Genomic DNA, 27,265 nt, shown 5'->3' with positions numbered 1-27,265 from the left:
CTCACCCCTATTATTATCTTCCTGTACTGCCTACATCATGGAGGAAAAAATTTTCAAACCAATTCCTCTCCTCTGTGCAACCATGTTTTAACACAACCACACTGGACATTTATAAGGCTGTTCTCAGCAGCTATTTCTTGAGCCTAACAAATCTACATGTTTCTTGCACAAGTGTGTCAACATCTTCATTATCCTTTTCTTCTGAACTTGGTTCCCAGTCCGAGTCTTCATCAGTAGCTTCGCACTCCTCTTCCTCCTCATCATCTATAAATCGGTCATTGAGGTCATATTCATTGGTTTCACCATCATTGACACCATCCTTCTTCACTGCCCTTTTTCCTGTAGGGACAAAAATGTCATGTATCCATGACTAATAAAGGTAGAGTTCAAGATCACTCCCAGAGCCCAGATAGTAAAGCATCTCTCCTCACAAGAAAGAATCACCTAAACAGTACATCTCTCTTCCACTTAAGCCTCTAAGCTATTGCTAGATGGCTACTCTGACCCTAAATTTTCTGCCCCCATCCATCCATCCATCCATCCATCCATCCATCCATCCATCCATCCATCCATCCATCCATCCATCCATCCATCCCATCCATCCTTTGTATTCTTAGTCTTTGGAAGCTAATAGCTTCCTTCACATGAGAGAATAAAATCTTCTAGATCACTCACCTCCTATGCTCTCCACTTGCCTTCATACTGGATAGTCTGTGTTTCCCTTCTGAAAGTCATTTCTTTCAGAAATGCATTTTGACAGATGTGTTTCAACCTTGCTCTCAATATCTGTGACACTTCTTTTCTTAAATTTCCAAAATTCCTAACTAGTTATGGCCTGTTAATATTCCAATCATGTCTTATTCTACCCTTAAGTCACATCTCTGAGTAAAATCATGTTCATTCCTCAGCTTCCCTCCCAGTTTTGTATTCTTACCTTATCTAGAAATAACCACGCAATGATATCGGTCTGGCTAACTTACCTGTTGAGCAGTTGTCACCAGCTTTCATATGGAACTATTAATATGGGGTTTTTTTTTCTTTAGCTACAGACCCACAGGCCAAATCCTAACTCTTTAAATTGACCATAAACAATTTTCAGCAAACTCCTGAAACCTCAGGTCAGAGCTCCAGGCACAAACACCACCACCAGTACCTCACATAGCCAGACTACAGCCTCTTTCAGTCACACTCTTCTGGGAGTGGGAATGCTCCTGTTGCAGAATTACCTTTCTTTTTATGCTTGCTGGCTTATTGTTTAAGAGACTTCAGAGGAAATTAATAATGCCATAATTGGGAGGGCACGTTCATTTCAGGATGTTTCCTCCCACTTTGTCTCAAACCAAGACACTGTGTTAACCCATAACCAGCAGAATCACAGACTACAGTCCTTGCAGAATTGGAGAGGAGGGGTCAAAATGAAGATGCTGAATAAAGTAAAAGCAAAATCCCCCTTCTCAGACTAAGGTTACGAGAATAATAAGCCCAAGAGTTGCTTATCAAAGAAAAGCTCTTTGCCACTTTCACAGCACTGTGAGTGGTATTTTACAACAGAAGCAGGAATGCAGGCAAAATACTGATAACTTTCATATTCTTCTTACATATGTAAGATATGCACACTATGTTCTCCCTCCTCATATATCAACACTTTGATTTGAGCAGTGAGTGATACACTTCCTTTTATGCCCTTCCTCTCCATTTCTTTCTGCTGTAGTTTAATTTAGCCCAGCAGCCCCTATAGCTGACGATTAAGCTTAATTCAGCCTTTTCTCTAGTAGACTATCTATAAAGATGATCTTGAAACTTTCTATGGAAGTATCTCCTTAATGTGGGAAAAAAAGCTTGCTGATTGCTCCTTCTGAAACATTCTATTTTGAAGTGAGCTTATCAGCTTTCTAGAAAACCTGCACAAAAGTATGTAGAAGAATCCATGTAGGAGAATCCATGGCTACAGGGTGTTGTTCATCTCAGCAGCAACAACCTAGAGAAGTCATTCAGTAGTGACAATTTAACAACAGCATAACTCTGACTTTTTTTAAAATTCCTTCCCTACAATTATTCCCCAGTAATTTGCCTCAGATTATTTTTCAGACATTCTCTACAGGCAATTCTGGCAGCAATTAGATTTGAAATCTAAACATGTCAACTGTGACGCAGAGGGCTCCCCTCTTCTCTTGGCTCGTGGAATTTAAATACCCTTGTAGCGAATTTAATCCTGCTGTGTCTAATGGTGCAGTTGTGCCCAATATGACAAAATAAAGGCTAATGGAGCTCTTACTGTCTATCTGACCCTGCAGGACGTGGTATGATAGCCTCAGGTGTGAACTTGCTGAGCACCATCTTTTATAAGCTTTGCCCTCCACAGAGCTAAGTCAACCAGTCAACAACATTACAATTTTTTTTTTAAATAGTAAATATAAACAGAACTTAATAAATTATTTCCCTTCTTTCCCGTGTGTGCAGAATATCAATTCTTCCACAGTTTGATCTTAGTAAGAAAAGTTGAATCTGACAGACTGAATTTCACTTCTGTGTGCAAGTTTTACATGCTAAAAGAGCAGCACTTCTTCCTTCAGTCACCCCTGCCTGACCATCAGCTGCACACACAAGGGGCAGGGTGCACCCTACTATTTGGATAAGGAATGTACTCTTATGAGAGGCACAGCTGCAATTTAAAACCTTCAAAAATAGATTTGGACTTTTAGATATGCACACAGCCCAGCCTGCTTCATTCTAAAATCTTCAACACTCAGTGCATGCCTCAACACTCTGCAACACAAATTTCTACCATGGACCTCTGATCATGGTGGGGCTGGTACTTGTATCACAAGATACACTAAAACACACACATAACAAACATGCCTCAGAATATTCTGGTGCACAGATATAAGCATAGCAAATATTTGGTGATAGTCAAAGCGCACACAAACTGGGTAAGAAATGATATGGCAAAGAAATTTCTCAGTGGAAAGTTTAAAATAACCTCCTGCATTCACACAGAACAGAAAGAGAGGTTAAAACACTTTGCCATATTGCCATACAACTATTTGCACTTTTATTTACTTTCTGTAGAAAGCAAATCTATTTTGAAGATTTCTTTAGGAAATTCCCTGCCTCTCCTTGGTGATCTCAAAGAAGACAAGCCACTTCCCACTCCCACTCAAAATGCAACAGTTGTACACCCTCCTGCCTTACTCTGGTCACTGAAAGCAAAGACTGTACAGCATTAGACTTTCAGACTGCTCTTTAAAGCTCACTTTTAATTTTAGAAAACTTAGGAAGCTTCACATTTGGAAGATGAGACAAAAAAGAATCCTGGAAGCAGATCTAAGCATGTGTCCTGGGTTGTAAGATATGTGGGTATTCTATTCCTATCTGTTAGAGGTGGGGCAATGATCTTCTGTTATTTGGGCAGTTTTCTTTATCTGTTCCACAAACCAATGCTCTCTCCAGGAAATATCTTCTGTTAGTGGGCCATTGAGTGTCACTGCATGACTGATAAAATTACATCATCCTATTGTGAGAAACTCTACCTGGGGAAAGGAGCCAAACATTCCTACCTGGATATAATCTGAGATTTGGAACACTGCAGGCAGCCTTTTCCCACTGGATTCCCAGAGGAGCAGCTTCCTTCTCCACTAGATTCCCAGAGGAAGACAAGGCCCATCTACACCACCACTGGGCCTTCAGAGGAAAACTACACCTTTCTACAGGATCACTGCTTCAAAAGAACCACACCTGTCACTCCAGGAGGACTGCAGCCACCATTTCAATTGTACTGCTACCACCCTCACCAACAGGGTGTCAGGTTGTATTCTGACTCTGTCAGTGTTTTTTGGTTTTAGTTTTTTTTGTTTGTTTGTTTGTACTATTGCATTTGTATTTTTAGTTTTCCTAGTAAAAAACTGTTCTTCCTATCCCCATGTCTTTGCCTGAGAGCCTTTTAAATTTCAAAATTATAATATTTCAGAGGGAGCTTGTTTACATTTTCCATTTCAAGGGAGGCTCCTGCCTTCTTTAGAAGACACCTGTCTTTTCAATTGAAGACAGCATGTTTAAAACTTGAGTCTATGTGCCCCCAACATACATAAACTTCTATACTTTTATCCTAAGCCCTGAAATTTCAGTACCTCACTGTATGAGTAAGGAAGTTCATCAGTACATGCACAGATTATCATCTGGAAGTTAGTTAAAGGTCAGAGGGAGTTATCTGCATGTTACAGGAGCAACCACTCCTTATAAGGCAACCTTAACTAGCTGTGCATGAAAGAGTGGATTCCTTTAATCCTATTATGGCTGCTGTGTAAGGAGTGAAGATGGAAGACACCATTTAGCCGTATGTGTCTCTCCTTAAAATATGTTTGTTTTCTTGTCTGCTTCTAGGAAAATACAGGTGTGATTATCCAGGAAGACTGGCACAAATGCAACTGAAGGACTATTACTTGTAAGAAAACAAGAAGGATTTTACTAAAATAATGACTATTTTCTCCTCAGCTAAGTATTATCAAGCATCTCCAGCACTATTAAATGCCAAAAGAGCCACAGCAGACCAATGGCAGGTTGATGTGCCCACTCATAACTACAGAATACACTCACCATTGCTTGAAGCTCGTTGTTGTGTTCCTCTTCCAGTTACTAAAGAAAGGGAAGTTGTCATCAGGACAGAGGGAACCCTGCCATAAGGGTTATTCTTACAGCTGCTACAACAGGAAACTGACCTATTAAACAAATGCTGAAATGGTTGTGCTGTACTTCTGGGTATAAAAGCTACTCTGATGCCTCAAAAATACCATTTTTGTCTTGAATCATTCCCAAGAGATTACCCAGATAAACTGTTCTTAAAATCATTACCCTTGCCATCTGTAGACAAATGTCATCAAATCTGATTGGGGGTTTTTAAGCAGGAAATTGGAATATTTTAGGGCATTTAAGTATTTTACACTACTGTTTCCATAAATGCTATTCTAACTTAATCATGTCATAGCCCTGAATCTTCAAAGCAAAATGCATTATCATGACAGATCCCTAAGTGTTCTGCTCTAAACTACTGCTTATAGCATTGGGATTTCATGTGGAAAAGCTCCAATTCAATAATCAAGAGAAAGCACCATAAAAAAATAAAACCAAGAAGTATCTCTTTCAATTCTTTAAGAGCAGACAAAATGTACACAGCACATTCCCCTGTGTTTCTTCACCAAATCGAGTTACTGGAATATAAAAAGACTACAAAGTGTTAGATTAAGAACTCAAATTCAGTTTTAGTAATCTTCCCTCCAGGCCTCAAGAAAACATATATGCAACAATTAATTCTCACAGTAAGAAAATCACTGGTGAAAAAAACCCAACACAAAAAGATGACAGATACAGTTGCAGTATTTTGTTTAGAGCATCAGAATATTTTAAAATTTTATCTCACCTGAGAATTTCTGATTTTAAAAAAATCCCAGAAAAAAAATAATCCTAATAAAGAGGGAGCTATAAATGCAACTTTATTTCCTAAAGGGAGATTAGAGCCTTTTAATGAGATAGACATGATTGTCCTTGTGGGTCCCTTCCAATTCAGAATTTTCTGTCATTCTGTAATATTGAACAAATTGGCCTACCCGGAGGTGCACTGTGCTTGTACTCCAGCTTGTGCTGGGGGTTCTTCCTGCAAAGAAGGAAACAGTAAAAGCTTGATTCCATCACCTTGTTCCACATTTCACAAGTGCAGAATTCCCTGGTATTTTATGGATCATTTTCAAGGCAGAGCATTTAGATCAGACAGATAATAGCCAATAGATAAGGACAAAAAAATTTAACACAAAACCCCTTCAAATTATATCTGTTGCTTCATCAAAAGAATGATCAATTTTTCGTGGGTGCCTCCTTTCCTCTATCCCCAAAGAATGAAACAGAGATTAAGAAATTACTAACTCATGCAACACAGAGATTGTCTCATCTGGAAGAAGAGCCAGTTTGGGGTTTAGATAAAGCATCTGTTGTACTCCCGAGAAGCATGTTGGCAATTTCATTACTGATATAAGTCTGTATCACTCAGCCTGAGATGGAAAATTATTCTCATACATGTTTTTAAGAGAACCACTTTTTCTGCATTAGCTGAGTATCACCAAGACTTTTTCCTAAGAGCTGTTCTCATTTTGTTACATTTCATGGAGATCACGCTTTTTAGGATAATCACACTTTCCAGAAGAAAATGTTTATATGCAGAAACAATCTTTAACAGCAGCCACCAGTTTCAATATGCTCTCATAGAAATGCTATTGCCTCAAAAGGTATCTTCTTGTCCATTGTGATAATTATGCAGTCTGCTAAATATGTAAACCCGAGATACTGAAAAACAACAGAATACAACAATATTTTGAAGAAAATCAACAGTGCTTAAAAGAAACAGCAGTCAGCCATAAACTGGATTTTACTGCTGTTACCTCAATTATACTTTGTAATAAATCAAGTACTGACTAAAATAGTCTTTTTGCAAAATCACAACAAATACATTACCAAAATTTAAACTAAAAGTTACAGATCAAGAACAACATGTAACAATAAATTGCTTATATAAAAGAACAATTTACTGAATGTTGAAAAGAAATACAGTATTGATCTCCAGGTCACTGAATGGGCTCTTTGAGCAGTCAAGTTTTCATCTCTGACAGCTGACATAATTACCAAAATAGTGATTTTTACTGTGTCAGTGTTAAAAATATGCACAGACTTGGGTGCTTTAAGGGTAGAAGTCTGACCGCAGTAAATTTCAGAAGGCTACAGGCAATGTAAACATCAAGAATTAGTCATTATTCTACTGTCCTTGTGCAACTGCAGAGGAGAACATTCTTAACCTGACACAAGAAGAGGCACTGTGCACGTGTTTCTCACCTATAACAAGCTGTTCCATATGGACACTCAGGCCGGCTGTCATCATCGTCCTGAGCCACCATCTCCATGTTGTGATAGTCATCATCATTAGGATGACTGAACTGCTGGAAGTGAATGGGATTCTTCCTGCAAAAGACAAATACACACTGAAACTGACTGATCCATTTCAACACAAGAGAGGACATATAAAACATGTTACTGAATCATTGACAGCTCATTTTTCTGTGGTTACATGAAGAGGAGCTTTTAATGTTTAACTTGACGCAGACTGTATGACCTACCTTCAGGACAACAGAAGAAATTTTGTCTTAGCACCTGCTGCAACAGAAGTTAAACCAGGAATTTTCCTATTTCCCAACAGCTTTAAGTTTCAGACCTCCAACACATGTACAAAAGGCTTTATTTGAATTACAAACTAGCATGCTGACATGAAGTTGTACCATAAGACATTCACAACTTCATGTGTAGCTGAGTCACACCAATGTTAGTGAGGACAGCACAAGATCATCATCCACAACTTCTTGCTCTACAACACTTGAATCCGAGGTGAACAAGTAGAGAACATAAATTTATGAATCACTGAAAGAACATTTCTACCACTTCTAGGCAAGAGCTTTGTACACACACCACTCAAGACTAGACAGTCATAAACATCACTTAAAGAAGAGTTTCTTCCTTCTATAACTGTTGTAAGTGGAATTAAAAAGAACACAGAAAATCAAGTTCCCACTTCAGGAGAAATTCATGTGACAGATCAAAACAGGATAAAAAAATTACATCAAAATTAACATAATAGTAGCAAAAGCAAATCTACTTTTCCCTATAATTTCCTGTAGACTTTTTTTCTAAGTGTAATACTGAGAAGTAAGAAATGTGAGATTTTTAAATAAATTATTTTCCAAAAGACATCTGCAAAATACTTTATTGATTACCTCAATCATTCCCAGAGTACATAACCTCTAGTGTGTTTGTGCAAATTATAAAAGTGAGCTGCCTGCCTCAAGCAGGAGGAATAACAACTTTCAGCTGCAGAGTAGTTACTGCTTTAGCTTAGACTTGCTCCAGCTGCATTTAGAAGCAGGTATGGAACACACCAAGGATGTGTGCAGCCACCTCCATACACAGCAACTTCCTCACTGATCAGAGAAACACCTTTAAACTCACAAGTACTTCTGAACTTCACAGAGGACAGTCAATATTCATTTTAGCATTTCAACTACCACAATAACAAAAAAGAATTTGTTACAGCTTTTACAAAGATGACTTAAACACTGTGAGCTCTGCTGGCCATTCAGGCTTCCTTTTAGCATTTGACAAATACCAGCTATTTAGTACTAATTCTTTAAATCTCCATTTGCTAGGTATGTTTCACTCAGGAAACTCCACAAGCAAGCTACAGATTAACTCTTCCATAAGCCACTTATCAAAGATCCAGCATGCCTTGGATCTACTTACATAGGTGATAGGCTTCTTGTCCTGGTCTTTTGTTGCTTCTACAAACTGTAGGACAATTGAATAACATTTCACTAGAAACTATTGCAGGGTTGCAGTCTTTTATTCTATAACAAATTCTCATGAAACATCACTTCTTGTGACAAATTCAGACTGGCTGCCTACTTCTTTCCCCATTAAAATAAATGGGATGAAACCAAATCATTTAGAGGCCATTTGCCACTGTGTTTTCTTAATGCACAGAACTCACATACTTGCAATAATAGCAAGAATTCTCAGTCACATGAAATACAATTTATCTTCTGAAAGGGATACAGCAGCAACTGATGTTCCTTGATTTAATTTTAATCCTTACTTCTACATCTAGATACATAAAGCATCATGGTTGCCACGTGTCACAGTTTGACACTGGCACGATGCCAGTGCCCCAATGAAAATATATGTTTCCTGGTGTCTGCTGTGAGATGCGACCAGGAATAGAGCAAAACAGGCTCCAACTTAAAAGGGTTCTCCTTTTAAGGATGCTTTGCCCAGTTCCAAAAAAAGCACAGTCGCTCACTTTTGGGACACCAGTCCCCCCCAAATTCACCCCCTGGGGCCGAGGGGGTCTCAAGAACAGAGGTCTTCTTCACTGAAGATTGAGGGCACCACCACTCTCCTCACTTTTCTGGGCAGAAAGAACTAGCAGGAGGCCAGGCACCCAGCACTGGTGTTCTGGAACTTCTCTGGTATGACAAATCTGGTAATACAAATTACTTCTGGTAAGACATATTACTTCTCTGGTAAGACAAATCTTCTACCACCTCCATCTTGAAAGGATATGAGTGAAAAGAAGAGGAAAAGCCCCTGTTATTCCCCACTTGCAGTATTTCTAAGGACTGTCCAGATAAGAGTTAATCTCAGATTCTAAGTATGCTTTGTTCTGGTTTTAGGGGTGACTGAAAGCTTTTTAAAAATTGCAGAAACATCTAGTTATAATAAGATAAATTCTTGATTATTTATGAATGACAAAGAGTAAGTATTTTAAACATTCAGATCACAAAGCAGGCAGTAACTTTGATAAATGCAGTAATCTTTCATGTAAGTCTCATCTGCTAAAAAAACCAAACCTATAGGGTCGGTGTTGGGCACTTGAACCTTTTACATCTCTTCTCTGCTAGTACCTCATACCATACACACAGGTCTTTTATTTCTTTTCCTTTTATAATGGACCTTTATATTTTATTTCCTGCAACACTTCATCTTTTAGTTTGCTCAAATACTTCATCCCTTGTTTGGGTTGTATTAGGAGTTAGCAATCCCAGCTCCTCCTTTTATCCCTCTAAAATTAGTGTTCTGCTATTTGTTTCTCATCAGATCCCTGTTCAACAAAAGATTTTTTTTTCCAAATCAAAGCTTGTAACAATTTACAGTTTTCTCTTCCATAGCTAATACGTTATTTCTGAATAACAAGCTAGACCAAGCTAGTACTGATTTTGCTTTACCTGTAACAGCCACTTCCATACTTGCAAGGTGTCCTCTTATGCTGCATCTGTTTGGGGCTTTCTGAAGTATCTGCACTTCTGGCTGAATCAGAAATCTCAGTGTTGTAGTCCACATTTGCATCAGGCTCAAGAATCCCTTCCTGAGCACCAAGATATTGGGAAGTCCTGCCCCACTGAGCTTGTCGGCTGGTAGAACCAGCAATGTGCTCTTTGTTTTCTGCTTCCTCAATTCTGTTGTCTTTAATGGAGATGTGACCTTCTCTTTTAGACCATTTGCTATGCAGCTGCCTATCATTTTTTTCCAGAGAATTTCCAGGGTTTGTTGTTCCAGTCTTGCCACTTCCTTCCATATATCTCATGGTAGTCTCAAGAGGTAATCCAGATGTATTCTGTGGAACAAGGTTACATTTTGAAAAACCTGAAAATTTACACTCCTCAGAATGAAAAGCTTTGAAGTAAAACTGTGCCTCATCATCCCTGCTTTCAAAATCAGTCACAGAACAGCCCGATTTAGAAAGGACCTTGAAAGTTCATCTGGTCTAGACTAAAAATCTTCTACTCTACTTCCTAAACTCAAGTTCACTGCTAAACACAGCTGCTGAATGAAAACCCCAAGTTCAGAAAACACAAAGAGAAAAACTTATCTTAAAAGAAAAACTCAAAGAAAAACTTATCTAACAGCTTTCTTCCTCAGCTTTCGTTCCTTCACGTGACCTGTTCTCTCATCACCTCAGTTTGTGAACAGTCCAAGAACTAGTTTAAATTAACTTCCAATTTAAAGTACTGCTCCTGAAAAATTAATGGGGATTATACAGGTGAAGATGTAGTGGACTGTAGAAGAATTTGGACAGACTCCTACCCATGAATCAATTTAAATGACTAAGGAATCACTTACTAATTTAATGAGTTTCTTAATAATTTAAGCACCCAGATACATGGAGTATATTTGTATTTATCTATATAGAAGATATATGGGAACTCAGGACACATACCCTGAGGTTAATCCCACACTGATACATCTTAAATGCTTCAGCTCATGACTCTAAATCACAACAGTCTGTCATAGACACCATTAAGCAAATATTTCAGTTTTGACACTAACAGCACTTTAAATTTTGGAAAAAAATGTACATTTAAAATAAGAAACGTGTTCTTTAGAAAAAGAATCTGAGATACACAACTCAGGAAAAAAACACTGTCCTGACAATTGAGACATTACCTGGAAGCATATTACATTCAAGGTTGAATTACTTTGATACATCATAGAACTATTCAAATGTCTGTGCTTTCTAAAGATTATTATCTATGTTTTCCCTCCAGTAAATTTATACTTAAATTTACACAGGTGCATTTTGCAGAGCTTGAAAATCAACCAGTGATTTCCTACTGGATTTTGTTCCTTTCCAAGCAAGTCTCATGAAATGTTATCCAAAACCAATTACATTTGAGCAGCAACTTGATTAAGAAAGGGAAAGTCAGCATTACCATCAGATGATCCTGGCAGATGCACATTTAGTGACTCAACTAGGAGACAAAGACAACTCCCAAAATACAGCTCAGCAATCAACTGCAATTTAAGAAATAAGCCTTTCTTTGCAAAAGAAAGCATAAATTACTGTTATTTGCCACTACCACTTCTGAGTTCTCTACCATGTATTTCCACCCATTGCCTGTACTGTACATAAGGAGACAGAAGGCTCACACTAATTCCCTGGTTACACACCAGGCTGTGATCCAGGGAAACCAAAAGCCACCAGCACTCAGCACTGGGACAGCCTCTGGTGGCTGCTGCCAACCACAGCAATTCAGATACTTTTGCTTTCTTCCCTACAGAACATTTTATCAATCACCTTAAACATGACAGCAGGACCATGATTTAGGCTCTGCTATCCAAATTACAGTCTTTCAGAGCTCTCTATGGTTACTACTCTTGCCTGCCCTAATACATCAGTTTCTCTGCAAAGTCCTGAAAGTAATTTCTTAAACTGTACTTGAAATTAAAATGATTTATGAAATTATTAGGTGAAAACAAGTAAAGCTTCCTACATACAAATTGCAATATTGAATAATTCATTACGTAGTTACTCATTTTATAACCAGGCAATGAGGAAATAGCTCAGCAGCTGTTATTAATGGACCTAGTGGACCACTGTTATATCAAAATTACTACTACTACTTGCTCTCCATGCACAGTTTGCTTCAATTAACCTTAAAACAAAAAAAAAAAAAAACCAACAATTTTCAGCGTCAGAAGCATTTTAAGTATTTTATCAGATCCTGGAACACACCCAGGCAATTTTAATGCCAGTCATTAAAAACACCTTCCAGAGTGGTTCACTTAAAGGAAACAAGTCAGTGAAACTGTTTGCTCTCACCAGAATATGCTTTGCTTGACTTTAGCAATGATCCTTCTCACCACTTGCAGGATGTCGTTAGTAAGGACTTAACTGCCTAAAAAGGCAGCTGTTCCGTGAGGTCACAGAGAGACTCGACCAGTTGGACCAAAGGGTCTGTTCACTCATTGCCACAAATAATTTTGGGTTTCAGGTTACTTCTTTTTCCTTTTTTTGACTCAGATTTTGAGATGGTGGCATAAGCACACTCCATGCTACCTTCCTTTGAAACAGCAGTTGCTGAGCCACACACCATCCTCATCTGACCATCAACCCTCACCTACTACAATGGCAATAGCTTGGGCAAACCCCAGTGTTGCATTGCATCAGTTTCACACCATCACCTATCCCCAGAGATTCTCAGAAAAAGAAGCCACATACACCAGCCATTCCTAGGAGCAGTGCTCTGGCCCATGTGCTCCTGCTTCTTGCTGCAAAGTTTTCAGTCTGGTACTTCTGTGGGACATTTGGGGGCCATGTCCCAAATCCTTTGAAGGAAATGCAGAAAATCAAATCTCTGAGGCTTCCATGATCCTTGCTACAGAGCTATCCAAAAGACTGGGATTTCAAAACAACAAATCACAATCAGAACACAGAGAACAAAAAGTTATGTTGTAGACCTAACCTTCAACATGACATTGCCAACTACATTCTCATTTTTTGCAATATCATGGTTGCGCCCTGAGCCAAAAAGTTACCTGAGATAAAAGAACAGGGAAGGGAAGGCAGTTCCTTTTCCCTTGATCTTGCTCTCCACCTTCAAAATCCTCTATAGTTTCTTCAGAAGGTAATCTTTTTGTCTGCTGTACATGTACTTCTGATTTTAATGACTCTGTAAGACCTTCTCCCCTTCCTTGGCCTTTTTTCTTTCTACTACCTTAAAAAAAAAGAAAAAGGATATTTTTGGAATGCAATTTTTTAGTGAAATCCTGACTAGAAATCATTAAAGTAGAACACTGGGCACACGGCATGAGAAACAGCAGCAGTTGTGAAAAGACTTTTTAAACAGTTCTAGTGTTTGCATCTATTGTAGTAGATAGGGTCAGGCGCTGGGAAAATCTCGCGATGTCACGGAAAGCAGCAGGATTCCTCTCCCCCTAACGCCTAGTGATAAGGGATCACCCAAGAATGTAGTCCCCCCTAACATTAGTAACTTTCAACTCCTTATTAACCAATTACAGTAAGGTAAGACCCCCTGACGTAGAGAAAAAACTTTCCCGAGTATAAAACCAGACGAAATGGGACAATAAAGGCCTTTGGACTGTCCACCATACTGGTGCCTGCATGTGTTCTTGGCCCGAGTGACCCTGGAGAGTTTGGGTCGCTGTGCCGTTCCCTCAGAACCAGGTCGCCTTGCCTTGTATCAGAAGGCAACAATCTATCCCCAGTTCCCCCAAGGTCAGGGCTTGAGATACTAACCCACACAGGTCCTAATCTCAACACTGTCAAAACCAAAACATTCAGTCTTTGAAATAAACATTATATTCACACATATAGCAAACGTTATAGTACTGGCAGAGAAACAAATAAATAGACAAACAAACCTCACTCCCCCAAAAATACAACACAAAAGCACAAACATAAGAAAACTATTACATCAGTACAGGACTCAACACCATGCAATTTTTATATAAATATCGCAGGAAGGAACAGTCTAGATTTAGAAGGGAGATGAAAGAAAAAATACTGAAACACAGATTTTCTTTGTCATCTTATAATTTTTTTCCAAATTAGCTTTTGAGGAAAAGAATAGGCAGTGTGGTGGATGGCACATGATTGAGGTTGTTAAAGCCACAGTTGCCCTCATCAGTGCACACAGACACCTGTATTTACAACAGGAGGGAAGAAGCAACTGGCCAGACACTGCATTTAACATACTCCCGTGGGCTTGCTTGGATATTAAGAGCCAAATCCATAACAGCATCCCAGTAGAAAGAGCAGCTGGAGTCACTGAGGTAGAGCTGCTGCACATGGGAGCAGACACACACTCACCAGCCACAGTTCATATACCTGGACTGATCAGCAAAGCAAACTCAAGTTTGCCCCCAAACCACTTCACACCTCCCCACAGAAGGGCAAACAGAGTGGGGTGTGCTGTGTTCAGCACAGGGAGTGATGGAAATACTTTCCCTCTCTCACTTCTTTGGCCCTCCTGTTCCATCAATAAAAGTCACAAGGGCAATAAATGCCATGTAGAAAGTTTGTCTAATGGCAGTTTTAGAAGCTCCCAGGACCGAAGGCAGACATGTTATAAAATCTTCTTGAGCTTGTACCAATGCATAGGCACCTCATGTATGCCACTGAGCGTGACTGAAAACAGCCTTCTGCTGCTGTCACTGCTGCTAGGCAGCAGCAGCACATGACACATCCAGCAATTTCTTTTCCCACAAGAACAGGAGGGAATGCAACACTACTTTAGCCTTATGTTGGTAAGAATCTATCAGACTGTAATGAACTGCTCCTCCTAGGAATTAACTTTGGACTAAACAACCAAGTTTGATTCAGTAATGATTAAAAAACTAACATGCAACACCACCCAAACCCTTCTGCCCTTAAAACCTGTGAAATTAAGAAGCTAAATTTAGAAGGGCAAAACATCAGTGACTTAAGTGTGGAGAACTCTAGGAATTAAAGAGATAGAAACTACTTAGAATTTACATACAAAATAGGCAAGTTTATAGCAAAGGGCTCCTGAACGTCCAATGCTCAGCTGTACAAACAGAGTTTATTTATCTAGCATAAAAAACAAAAAGAACAGAAAGAAAATTAACTGATGAAAAAGAGCTCTATCACACCCATAGGACTGATGACAAAGGAGACAACAGAAGTCAGTCATTGTCAGCTGGCCCCACACAGAGCATGAAAACGAAGTAGCAAATTAATACTTCCTATCACCATCATTATAATTTTTAAAAGTGTATCAAAGCACAGGAATGCATATTGGAATGCAATCATTATCACACTGCAAACCTACCTCCCATTGTAACAGGCTTGGAAACCCTCTGCACCAAAAGATCTCTTTCCAGCATCCAAGATGGAAGCACTCTCTTTCTTTGAATAGATTTTGACTCTTTGCTTTCATTATTGCCAGAAAGAGGAACCTGAAAGAACATTTACTCTTTAGTTCTTTTACCCAGTCACAGAAGAGTGGGGGGAAACTAGACCACAGTTTATGCCCCTCAAAAGCAGTCTGGGTAACCACCTACTTCTTGTATGGGGACCATTGCTCAAATATTTTAATTTTTTTTGCAGTTTCCACCCACTCAGAAAAACAACATTTATAGGAACCTTCATGCAGTAAAAACAAAACAAAATAAAACAGAACTTCTTAGATCTTTGGAATAAATATCTAAAAGGCTACAAACTGAAAGATTCATAGAAGAGCTTTACCACCACCTTGCTCTAGAGTTTCCCTACATAGATACAACAGAAAGAGCAAGTTTAATAAAAGTCAAATTAACATTAACAAATATGTCCAAGAAAAAAACCCCAAAACCCTGCAAACATAAAAGTCTTTCTTAAATTCCTATAATTTATTTCCCCAGAAAGTAACCAGACTCTAAATCTCTGTAAAAACAGTGCAAATACACCAAAGTCACATTAATTATTTACTGAAAACAACACTATCATTTTGAATTTCCTGAGCCAGTCCACCCCAGGGATCTCAACCACAGCAAAGGCTGACATTTCATTTGTATAGAGAACATAACACCTCCTAACTTTCAACACATGCTTACAAATATTAAACTTCATTAAAAACTTCAACACCCACCAAAAATCTGGAAGTAGCATCATTATTCCTTGTTTTTGTGGCTCCCTGTACGTTAGAGCTGGAACATGCTGGTTCCATTAACAATGGAATACAGGACATCTCAACAGCAAGAACGTTGGTGCTTCTGCATCAGCCTCCTGATTTTTTTCTGACAAAACAAAATCAATTTTCTCTACTCACACACTACAAGTATAAACATGCACTTTTGACTCAAACACAAAAGTTGGTCTGAATGCTTGCCATTAACAAATGCAGTTTGAAACTGATCATCAACATCCTCTTAACATCAGCTTACAGAGGAAATAAATGCACCTTCCTTTTACCTCATACCTAAAGGGTTTTGAACAATAGACTCTCTAATAACTGCTGACCCCGACTGTGCTGTTTTGTGGCTTTAGTACATAATTTACACTGGTTGCTGCCATGACAAAACTTTGAGAAAGCTGAAACTGCATCTTAGAATTTGCTTTATGGTAAATCTGCACAACTCCCCAAAATCTGATCCTACTTTAAAAGTCAGGCAACAATTTTAAGATGCAGTTTTCAGGATCAGACGCCAAATGAATCAAGCACTTCCCAGCAAGTTCTCACTACAGGCTATAAGCCTGCAGCACTGAAGTGACACTAGATACACAGGTGCTAGATTCAAAAGCCACAGTCCAGAGCCACTACATCTAAAAAGCCTTTTAGGTTATGAAAGCACACCCAAACTGTAACTGTTTTTCCTTCAACACATTGCCTTTTCACTACTCAATTCACCAGCACAAACAATCAGGGAAAAATAATAGCTGGAGTATTCCCTGCACAGAATCACTGGGGAGTCTCTGCCAACCCTTCCAGAACTTTCTGCACTGCAGAGATGGCACATTGACCAGCTGAACTTTGTCGCCCTGGGAAGAGAAACACCAAAGGCTAAGCTCTGCCCTCACCCCTTCAGCTCTTCAGGGGCTCACAAAACCCCAGGATGGGGGAGGTTCAGTGGGACCACAGGGGTCATCTGGCCTCAGCTCCCTGCTCAAGAAGGGTTATCCTACCACACAGGGCACAGGATGGCATCCAAATGGTTCTGGAATATCCCCACTGAGGGACACTCCTCAACCTCTCTCGGCAATCTATTCCATGCGCAGCCACGGCACAGGAAAGAAGTTCTTCCTTATAGTCAGGGGGAACTTCTGGGCATCAGTTTCTGCCCATTGCCTCCTGTCCTATAGTTCTGCACCAGTGGGCACAGCCTGGTCCATCCCTTCGGCACTCTTCTTTTAGATACTTATACTCATGAATGAGGTCTCCTCTCCGCCATCTTTTCTCGAAGCTGATCAGACCCAGCTCCCCCAGGCTTTCCTACTACGATACTCTCGATACTCCACTCTCCCGCTGGAGCCGAGCTTTCCCCGCCCCTTCCACCCACGGCAGAGCCGCCGCGGGCTACGGCGCTCCTCCTTGAACCGCAAAGCTGCGGACACGAACCACTCCGGCCTTGGGAGCGGGGACCGCTCCCTCGGGCCGGCGGCTCTGCGGGGCTGGGCCGGCCTCACCTCGAAGTTGCCGGAGCCGCCGGGGCAGGGACGGAGGTGGTGCCGAGGCCGGCAGGAACCGCCGCCGCCTGATGACGCGCGGCCGCCCCGTGACGCGCAGCTTCCCTGGGCCGCGCGGCGGCGCCACCTCCGTGGTCCCGAAACTGCGGAGATTCGCCCCGAAACCAGCGCCCCACGCGCACACCCGCAGCGGGCGGGCGACGGGGACATGGCGGCAGGCAGGCACCCAGCCCAGAGCGCTGCCGGCGGCGGCCGCCCTCACACAGAGAGGCCGTAGTGACGCCTCCCCGCCCCGAGGCCGCGGGGATGGACGCGGAGCGCGCTGCCGGCCGGGACAGCGTCGAGGGAGGAAGAGGAGGACTGGGTGACTTCGTGTCTGCCCTTCCTCCCGAGATCATCTCCCGGATTTTCAGTGGGCTGGATGTCGAGAGCTTGTGCCACGCGTCCGTGACGTGCAAGGTCTGGCACCGCGTCATCGACAGCAACGAGCGGCTGTGGCGGCACCATTGCCTGGCCGTGCGCGCCGTCTGCCAGCGGGAGATCGACTGCGACCGAGGGAATGGCTATTCCTGGAAGGTAAATCCACCTCCAGCGGCTGAACACCGGCAGTGACATAAACGAGAATGCTGGGGGCCAATAGAAAAGTGTAAGGAAAAGACATCCTGTCACACCCATCCCAGGGTTGTGAGGGGGACGGCTGCGGTGACAGCGTGGCTCGGTAGCGCATCCTGGCAGACGGACATCTGGTAAAATACACTGGGAGATAAAGCAAAGCTGTCCCTTTTCCTACCCAGGACACAACCTGTTCGGCTCGGCATTAGTTCTCCTGCTGCCCCGCACAGCCTCAGCGCTGACCTTCGTCATACACAAGCCCTAACACGAGACAAAACCCACGTTCCCACCGATAGGGCCGGCAGGGACTAGGTAACAGAACTCCGATAGGTGATATGTGCTCTCTGGTTGTATTTTGTGGGAATAGATGTGCTGGTTAGGAATGTCTTCCTGAAAAATCATCCTGGATAGTGCTGTCTCAATCCACCTCAAGTGATGCACATTCAGAAGGAAAAAAAATGGGGAATAAAAAAGGAAATGAGCAGGAGCTTTTATAAACTGTTTAGAAACTCTCCCCACACACAGACTGCTCTGAGGAGTTTGCAGCAGGTTTAGCTCCAGAACCTGCTGAATGATCTCTCACTGTTGAAATCAGCCTGGAAGTTGAGATAGATCAGGACCTGATCAGGTAGACCAGATAGGTGGTTCCACAGATTACTCTGGGCCAGCTATAGGATAGTCTCCCACCTTATTTTAGTTAGTGTGTTTGAGAGCACTGGAGGGGTGAAAACAGAGAAGCAGCAGAAAAAGAAACCAAAGCAGCCGCTAGACTCTGACATTTCGGTAAAGTTTCTGCAGTGTGAGGCACAGCCGTGAGCAGATAGTGGTTAGCCTTTCAGTGTGTAGATCTTGCTGCCCTTGCGCAGCAATTTCCAGAGCTCCCTGCACTGATTGTTTTATCTGGAAGGGATTTGAAATAGAAGCTACAAACACACCAAGTCTACATTTTCTTGCCCTTAAAGGCTGGCAGAAGAGAAGAACCCAGACAGCCTCCAAAGTAAAGAAAGGTCACAGACTTTTTTAAGGTCACACCTTTTTTAAGGTGCCTTTTTTAAGCTGTAAGACAAATTCCTGGTATGGGTTTTTCATCTTGACCACCAAAGAATTGAGGCAGGAACAAAAAAGTTCTGCTTCTTGGCAGCATTGCCCTTTCCTGGATTTAATGTCTAGATATCCAAAGGCACATTTCAAATCCCTTTTCTAGCACTACTCTTTTAGTGTAAACTTGTTATATTGAATGCAATTTAAATTGGTTCCTTTCTGAGATCTGACTATGTGTTTTTCCACCAGATTACATTGTTGAGAAACTACTGGAAAAGCAAAGTGAAGCAAGAATGGCTTAGTGGGAAATACAGCAACATTCCTTCACAGTTCAGTTTGCCAGAGAAAAGCATGTATCCAATGGATGTCGACACATGGGGAGAAATCTTGGAAGCAGAACTTGAGAGATGATAGACCAGTGCTGATTCTTGCAACTCAGATAGCTTTTGCCAATAGCAGACACACTGTTCAGCAGTTGTGAAACTGATTTTGAACTGATTATGAATTTATGATGAAAACTTCTCCAAAAAAAACGTTTTGGGTGTCTTTTTTTAATTTGCATTTTACTGTAATAATTTTATGTAACATTCTAAAAACAACTAAATATTCAGCTGTAATTTATATTTATAATTGTAATGTTCTACTGCACTGTCAAAAATATGCTGATTATAATTTCAGTTTGCACTTTTTGTTTTGGAAGAGATGATTTTTATATTAAAAAACCCCCAAAAAAAAACCCAACCCACAAAAAAAACCAAAAACCAACCAACCCCCAAAAACCCCCAAGGTGTGTTTGACCTTTCAACATGAAGTGTATTGTATCGGCAGCACATGAGAGCCCGCAAAGGAAGGCTGGGGAAGGGACAGATCCCGACACCGGAAAGAATCCTCTGCGCGGCAATGCTCCGTCCCCCTCCGAGCCGAAAGTGAGAGCGAGACCGAGGAGTTGAGCCCAACCCCTCACCTCCTCGCTGTATCTCTGCCCTTTCCAAGGAAAAACAAACCCTCACCTTCGAGAGACTGCAGCCAGCTGCTCCCCCTCCGTCTTGGCTACATGTTTTGTCTCTCTTAAGTACCATCGTTATCATTTCTTAGTCAACAGATGGGAAAAAAATTCCTGAGAAAAAAAGGGGAAAGAAAAAGAAAAAGGAAAAATCCTAACCTCCAACAAGTGTAATTCAGAGTAAAGAGCATTCCTAAATATAGAGGATGTAGCAGAAAAATCAGTGAATTGCAAACTCTGCTTCAAGTATTGTTAGCTGTTCTACTCCAAGATTATATCTAGTTAGCTCAAATTAAAAAAAAAAAAAAAAAAAAAAAACAACACAAAAAGGCATACCCAAGTACATTGAGGGTACTGCTTTACTCCCTGCTCACAGCATGTTTTACCCTGACTTAAGAGAGCTAAAAGTGCAAAAAGGGCATCTAAGTTAAGCAAGATGAAAACAATACTAGCAGAACATTCTCATCACCTCAAATCTGCCCAGTTTTTTTTAATCATAACATAAGGAAACTGCTCAATAATGGATCTAGTTCCTCACTTTTCTCATCCAGCCTTCACTGTTACCTCTAGTATGTAACTCCCTGACATCCCCTATTCCTGCTCCTTTCATGCCCTTATGCTGTACGTTTCGTGTATTTGTCTCAGGATACAGTTTGTAAATAGAATAATATTCAGATATGAATCCTAAAACAGTTACTTCACTGTGCACTTGGCTGTAGCTTTTCCCCACTCTCAAATGAGAATTAAGAATCCCCAGTATCTGTTGGGTCTCTGCCTCTATTCAGATCAGATGGCTGTGCCTCTTTAAAAGCAAGGAATTAAACATGCAGCTATGCAATTACACAAGGCCTGCATCTCTAAAGCTGTAGTACCAGTGGTGTATATTTCTTGTTAAAAATCTATTAGTGAGAAAAAAAATATTTAAGTACAAATCCGCATAAAAACTAAGTCTTCTTCCTCTCCCTACTCTTTCCTTTTGTAGTGTATGGTAGAGATAATTCATGATATATATGTATAAATATTGTAAAAGTCCGAAGTTTTTGACCACTCTGGCTGGGAGCAGAGTCTTATTTCCATTCAGTCAGTTCCCGGACAACATTAAGATAACATCGAGTCTGTTAACGTATGAATGAAACATTCCTGGGCATGGTTGCTGACTTCCCTGGCATCTGCACCTGGGAAGATTGCATCTACACCTTCCTGGACCATGATTGCTGGAATGTCTAAGCTACTCACCAGGCCTGCACGGAGAAGGTTACATCTGCTGTGCTCAAGAACTCTGCTACATATGAATACAGACTCTACCTAGATGCTCAGACATCCAACTGGATCCCTAGACCTACCTTTGTCTGTTCCTGCACATGTATGGATTCAGTTCTACATGTGAAGAGACACAAAGAAACATTCGGTCATTCCTGCCTCAGGCAGAATAAACTGTATATAAGCTAGCTGCTTGAAGCATTCCGGGTGAACCACTGGGGAAATGCTGACACTTTGTCAGTCAGATCCTGGTTCACCCAGCGCCGACACCCGGGGTTGACACTGCCCGAGGCCGTGGGGGATTTTTTCTCAAAATTCTATTTTGTTAACGATCTAAGAAATGTTTGTTAATTTTTTTTATAAATTTGGCTACCGATTTTATCATTTATAACACTTTAAGAGTTTTAATTCCCCCTGGAGATTTCATTACATCAATTCTGGTCATCTATTCTACTCCTCTCTGCCCCTGCACCATCTACTCAGCCTCCCATCTCTGCTGCAGGATGGATGTGTTCCTTTCCCTTTAAGGACATCCCAGCAGCATCCAGTGGTGCACTCCTTGCACCACCTGGTTTGGGCTGCTAACAGAAGCCACTGAAATGCCAGAAATAGGAAGATTGTAAAAATAGGAAAAATGCCTAAATTAGCATTCATATGTGGGTGTCCTTCCCCAGAGAGCATGCTCAGCAGCTAAAACCACGCATGTAAAGCCCACACCACCTGGGGCACACATTAGCTGCCCTCACACCTTGGCTGGTGAAGCCCTTTTTCCGCTCCAGTGCTTACCTCTTACCCACACGTTTTTGCTGAAGTGCCAAGTTCTGCTTCTGCAAACCCCACTGACCTTCCATTGTCATGCCATTTTTATGCCTCTGACACTTGGAAGGTGTCAGCTGCAGAAAGGTGCCCAAGGTGTCCATCAACTAGGCTTTCCATTAGCCACCTGTGATGCCTCAGGTTTTAGCTTTTATATTTTTCTGATTCCATACTGCTTTAGAGTGTACTTCTGAGCTTCATATTAGGGGGTAGTAGGCTCTCTTCACAAAGTAGGTAGACAAAACAATTCCTTCTCCAGATGGAGACCAAGGACACATGATCCAAATTTCAGGCCCAAGAGCATAAACAACAGTGGACTGAAGAGAGAAAAACAAGGATGAGACTTCATAACCTAAAGCTATAATTGGACAATTAGCTCCAATATGCTAATGGACCAGAGCTTATAAAAGTGTGAGACATCGTGACTAGTCATCCATTTTGTGACCGTTTTGAGTTCATCTTGGGTGTAGCCCTGGCTGGGCTCTTGTGCTGCCCAAGGTGTATCCATTGAGGCCTTCTAATAAATAGGCACTTTATTCTTTAGCTCCATCTAGTCTCTGTTCTAGGTCAGCCTTCACAAGTCTGGCGTTCCTGCAATTCACCATCTTACCCACCTGGTTTTCCCTGGATACAGAGCCCTTTGGAGAAAGCACGTGAAGTTTTTGTGTGCAGAGCTGCTTGCAAATGTTTTCTGCCCACACAACTCAACTACGCAACAAGGCCTTAAACCAGCCAGGCTTCTGTGAGAAAAAAGTCTTCTCTCCTGCACGAAACCCTCTGAGGTGCTGCACAGCTGGATATCAAAAAGACCAGCACTGAAGCTCAGCTGGAGGGCCCCCCAGGTCAATATTTTATTTCTGCATCTCCAAAACCACCTGTGGTGTTTTTAATAACACCTGTTGGTGTTAGAAACTTCTTTGCAACTACTCATTGTTGCAGTGCTCCATTTTTGAAATGACTAGCTGACAGTGTGGCTTTATTTCATCATGGTGCAGGATGTGGCTTTGGGCCATCGCCATTAACTGACTAAATGAAAAAGTATGCACGAGATATTTAATCATCACAGACTTTTAATCAGACCACTCAAATTTCAAGGCTAATTTTGTCAAGTGTTTCTGCCAATAGGCAGAAACGTGCAGATAGTCATGTCTTTATCCTGATCGTCTTTGGAAGGTACCAAGTGACAAAGTTATCCCAACTGAAGGCAGAACAGTTGAGCTCAGGACTGGAATCAATTGTTTCAGTCCACCAGAGGTGACAGGAAGACAATAAAAGCATACAGCTGCGAGGGCTTAGGTGGTGGTGGTATTATTTTTTTATTTTCCCTCCAAATGAACTTGAGATGAGGTATATTGGGCTCCCAAGAGCACGTTGACACTTGACAGCTGTTTTTCACCATATTTCTTGTTTAGAAAAGTCCATCTCCAAAACCACAGAAGAAATCACCTGCTGCATTTAACACCTTAAGTCAGCAGCAGCTTCTGATCAGCACAATGCTAAGAATTGAGTGTAGGGGGCCGGGAGGGGTTGAGGCCTCAGTGTGAAGGGCTAGACCCACTTCTTTTATTCTGGTAAACCAAAAAACCCAAGCTACAGCTGCGGGTTGAAAGGGAAGGAGGGAGGTGATGGACTGCAAACTCAGAGATCCTGAATGACCTACCAAGATGAAACCCAAGAGGATAACTCTATGTACTGGCACAGTTTGCTGTAGTCTCCCCCAGCTCACATTTTAAAAATGTTGTTAAAGCTGTATTTTTAAAAACTTTAAAAACCTTAAGGGGCAAAGGAGCTGCTTTTTGCCAATCCAGGGGTGCTGACTGCATGAGCTGTTTTGTTGGTGAGATACCAGAGCTATACACAAGGGCTTCTCCAGATGCCACAGAACACAGTGGCCATGAGCTAATGGATCACTCATAGCACCAAATATTGTTTTTAAACATTTCCATGGTCTCAGAATGCCAAAACCAAAAGATGCTGTCAACTACCTATTGGAAGATTCAGCTTGAAGACTTGAACTGAAGGTGTAGGTTGAGCAAGCTGGGAGCAGAGAGAAAACCTCAGTCAAACAAACCAGCCACCTTAAGCCTTTAATCCTGTATGGGAAAAAGGAAAAATTGAGAAAGACAAAGTGGGGTTTTATTTGCAGCAGTATCTAGCAACTAATAAATGAAATATTACAATACCCCATAAGAGCTTTACTTGTCTGTTCCATTGAAGGAATATTTTCAATAGTTTCCACTACTTTTCCATCCCATTGCTAAAGAACACATTGCTACTGATATGTGGGATATCCCAACACCTAGGTTTCACACTATATAGACCTTTAACAGCATAGCCAATGATAAAAAGGTGCCAAAAGTCACCCACTGTGGCTGACCAGAATAAATTGGCTTTTCTAATGCATCTTTATTTTTGAACACCACTGGTCTATAGACAGTTTATTTCACTAAATTACACTTCTCTTAAAAGTAATTTTAACATGCAGCTCATAAACGTGTGTACTTAAAGATAACACCAGGAACCTGCTCAAACAGGGACCCAGTACCCATAAAGGAGTTACATGTCTATGTATAGCCCACAAGTATAAGGAGAAGAGAGGAAGTTTTTACTGTTTTAAGGGGGTGACTAAAGAACACGTTATGTTGTAGCAATGCTAAAATGACACTAGGCATTTATGTTTTCTCATCCAAGATCCACTCTATGATGCCTAAAAGCAGAAATGCAAGCTACCTTTAGGATGTTTAAGTCAAAATACTTATAAGAAGAAGGATATGGGGGAGGGAAGAAGAGAATAAAGGGAAAATTGAAGATGTAACTTGGGAAATAAAATGTTTGTTTAAGTAAAAAATTTTAATTGAGAGAAACCCAAACCAACAAGCCAATCTTATTTTACCAGTTGTATACCAGAATCATTAAAGACTTCCTTGTAGCAAAAAGCTACATAAGAGTGTTAAAAGCCTGAGCTAAATAACTCTTCCTAGTATTCAAAAATGTCTCACACATGTGCAATGATTTTGTTACTGTACTTTAACCATCATGTACTTGGGAAACACAGCAACTTATGCTTTCAAAAGCAAGATACCTACATACACATATAGCAGAAGCAATTGGGGACAAAAGAGATGGTTTCTTGATTTTCTTTTGATATACTTTGGAGATTAAGAAAGGCTTTTCAGACTTTTCCTTACAATATGGAAGCAGGTACAGGAAAAGACATACACTGATTTATGATTATGATTTATACATGATCATACACTGATTTACATAATTGATACTCTATTAGTCTGCAATAGGCTGTCCTAGTATATTTGATAGAGAGGCTAATGGCAATACTTTGAGAGTTCTCAATATCCATTTTATATCAGAGTTTGAGAATGTAGGAAGATTAGGATGTCTAATTGTTTGGGATTTTTTAATTAAACTAGTCAATCCCCAGGTCTTTTTCCTCTCCCTTGATCCCATTTATTAATATTCAAAATTGTGGTGAAAAACATACTGAAGGCAAATTTTAAACAATACTAACATCATCTCTCTCCCCTTCAAGTGCTGGAAGCAAAGTTCCATCAGTTTTATTAGCATTTCCCTTTGATTATTTTCCTCCCACCTGCTCAGTCATCTTTTAATGAGTTGAAGAAAAGGAGGGAAAGACACTGTCATCTTAAAACAAAGGCAGAGACCATGCAGGAAAGCAAAGAGTTTTAATGTAGCCCATAAAATTTCACATGGAAGGCAAATGAAGCATGAAAAGCAGTGTTTTATTCACTTTTCTTATAGTCGAAGTCTCCCTTTTACTGCACTGGAAGGAAAAAAAATTAAGCAATCTACAAGACCCAAAGTATGGAAAGCCACAGTTTTTGTTCTAAATGCAAAGCAGGAAGTGCTATGTTCTTATCAAAACCCTCCTCCCAAGCTTATTTTGAAGCCAAAAAAGAAGTTCTATTTCAAGAAGTCTGATGAGTAACAACAAAAGAAGAACTTTGTTTACCATCAGAGTTCACTTTGAGCATAGAAAAATCTCTATACATCAACGAGAAGATCACAGCTCACAAACAAAAATTACTTACACTTTTCAAAACACAAACTGAAGAAATACCAACAGAAATACCAACAACCTGCAGAGGACTCTCATCTACTCATTTCCTTTTTCAAGTTCCTCCTACAGTCTCCTACAGTTTTAAAAGGTACAAACTGAAAAAGAACAACCGAAAAACCCACCCCACTGCCCTCCTCCCAAAAAGTCCCACCTACTTAAATGTTTCTGGCCCCCACCAAAAAGATTATTTAGGGAAATTTTTTCTGGATTTCAATGTTGCCCAAGCTTGAACTCAGGGCACTTCAAACAGTGAAAAGTACTTATCAAGAGCCCTGCGAAGCAAGTAGTTTGAACTTAAAATAACTTCTCAAATATTTGAGAACAAATTAGTGGGGAAAAATAGGTGTTTAATGTTTGTAGTAAAGTGAACTCTAAGCCAAAGACAGAAGAGGTACTACTACATTGAAGAGTTATAGGTAATATTGCAAGAAGAAATGAAAAGAAAAATTTTTCTAAAAGAGAGGTTTGACAGTAAATGTTAGATACCTCAGAGGCCTTAATGAGTTTTTTTGTCTTTATGAAACAATTTTGATTAAATATTACTAAGTAAACTGTTCTATTATTAAAACACCTTTTCAGTAGACAGTTCACACTTTCTGTTAACTGTTCTTTCAAATAAAAAGCAAAGACAGCACACTGCAAAAAAAGCACCAAAATAACTACACTTATCAACAAATTATATCACCTTACCCTTCAGAAGAAAGCTGTGGGGCAGGGAAAGTAAACAGCTGTTTGAAAAAAAAATGCTAGAGACATATTAAGTCCAAACTACATCCATATGTGTTGTCTGTTGGATTATAAGTACTAACACTGACTCAAGCTAAAAGCTTGTTGGGCTGGGGTTATTATTTTTCAGCATCTGTGTTTGTGGTTTGCTTCATACCATTTTCCTTTAAACTTCATTTTAAAATGGAAGTAGGAGTGCTGTGTC

At 40.6% G+C, this 27,265-nt stretch overlaps 2 protein-coding genes across 4 annotated transcripts; one reads left to right on the top strand and one right to left on the bottom strand.

Moving 5' to 3' along the window:
- Nucleotides 1–116: 116 nt before the first annotated feature.
- On the bottom strand, nucleotides 117–17,656 carry APLF (aprataxin and PNKP like factor). 3 transcript variants are annotated; one of them, XM_059468365.1, is made up of 9 exons: nucleotides 17,510–17,656; nucleotides 15,975–16,122; nucleotides 15,177–15,303; nucleotides 12,901–13,079; nucleotides 9,810–10,198; nucleotides 6,874–6,999; nucleotides 5,601–5,647; nucleotides 4,594–4,632; nucleotides 117–339 (listed from the first exon to the last, which is right to left on the bottom strand). In XM_059468365.1, exons 2-9 carry the CDS (start codon nucleotides 16,071–16,073, stop codon nucleotides 131–133), a joined length of 1,215 nt encoding a protein of 404 aa, XP_059324348.1. In that variant the 5' UTR covers nucleotides 16,074–16,122; nucleotides 17,510–17,656; the 3' UTR covers nucleotides 117–130. The 3 variants fall into 3 exon arrangements, with proteins under 3 accessions (XP_059324348.1, XP_059324349.1, XP_059324350.1); XM_059468366.1 differs by lacking the exon at nucleotides 4,594–4,632; XM_059468367.1 differs by lacking the exons at nucleotides 4,594–4,632; nucleotides 5,601–5,647.
- A 159-nt stretch (nucleotides 17,657–17,815) lies between these two features.
- FBXO48 (F-box protein 48) lies at nucleotides 17,816–19,851 on the top strand. The gene is made up of 2 exons (XM_059468368.1): nucleotides 17,816–18,085; nucleotides 19,412–19,851. Exons 1-2 carry the CDS (start codon nucleotides 17,816–17,818, stop codon nucleotides 19,571–19,573), a joined length of 432 nt encoding a protein of 143 aa, XP_059324351.1. The 3' UTR covers nucleotides 19,574–19,851.
- Nucleotides 19,852–27,265: the final 7,414 nt, after the last annotated feature.

The sequence above is a fragment of the Ammospiza nelsoni genome, chromosome 3 (genome assembly GCF_027579445.1).
Source record: "Ammospiza nelsoni isolate bAmmNel1 chromosome 3, bAmmNel1.pri, whole genome shotgun sequence".
In the NCBI taxonomy this organism is placed as follows: Eukaryota; Metazoa; Chordata; class Aves; order Passeriformes; family Passerellidae; genus Ammospiza; species Ammospiza nelsoni.
This window is presented reverse-complemented; position numbering and strand designations above follow the sequence as displayed.

What these genes read in the sequence shown, in the direction of transcription:
- FBXO48 (XM_059468368.1), top strand. Translation starts at nt 17,816, where the DNA reads ATGGACGCGGAGCGCGCTGCCGGCCGGGACAGCGTCGAGGGAGGAAGA. An exon ending in GGAATGGCTATTCCTGGAAG is followed by an intron (nt 18,086 to 19,411) that starts GTAAATCCACCT and finishes TTTTTCCACCAG; the next exon opens with ATTACATTGTTGAGAAACTA.
- APLF (XM_059468365.1), bottom strand. Translation starts at nt 16,073, where the DNA reads ATGTCCTGTATTCCATTGTTAATGGAACCAGCATGTTCCAGCTCTAAC. An exon ending in TATGGAACAGCTTGTTATAG is followed by an intron (nt 5,648 to 6,873) that starts GTGAGAAACACG and finishes CCTTCTTTGCAG; the next exon opens with GAAGAACCCCCAGCACAAGC. An exon ending in CAAGCACAGTGCACCTCCGG is followed by an intron (nt 4,633 to 5,600) that starts GTAGGCCAATTT and finishes CCCTTTCTTTAG; the next exon opens with TAACTGGAAGAGGAACACAA.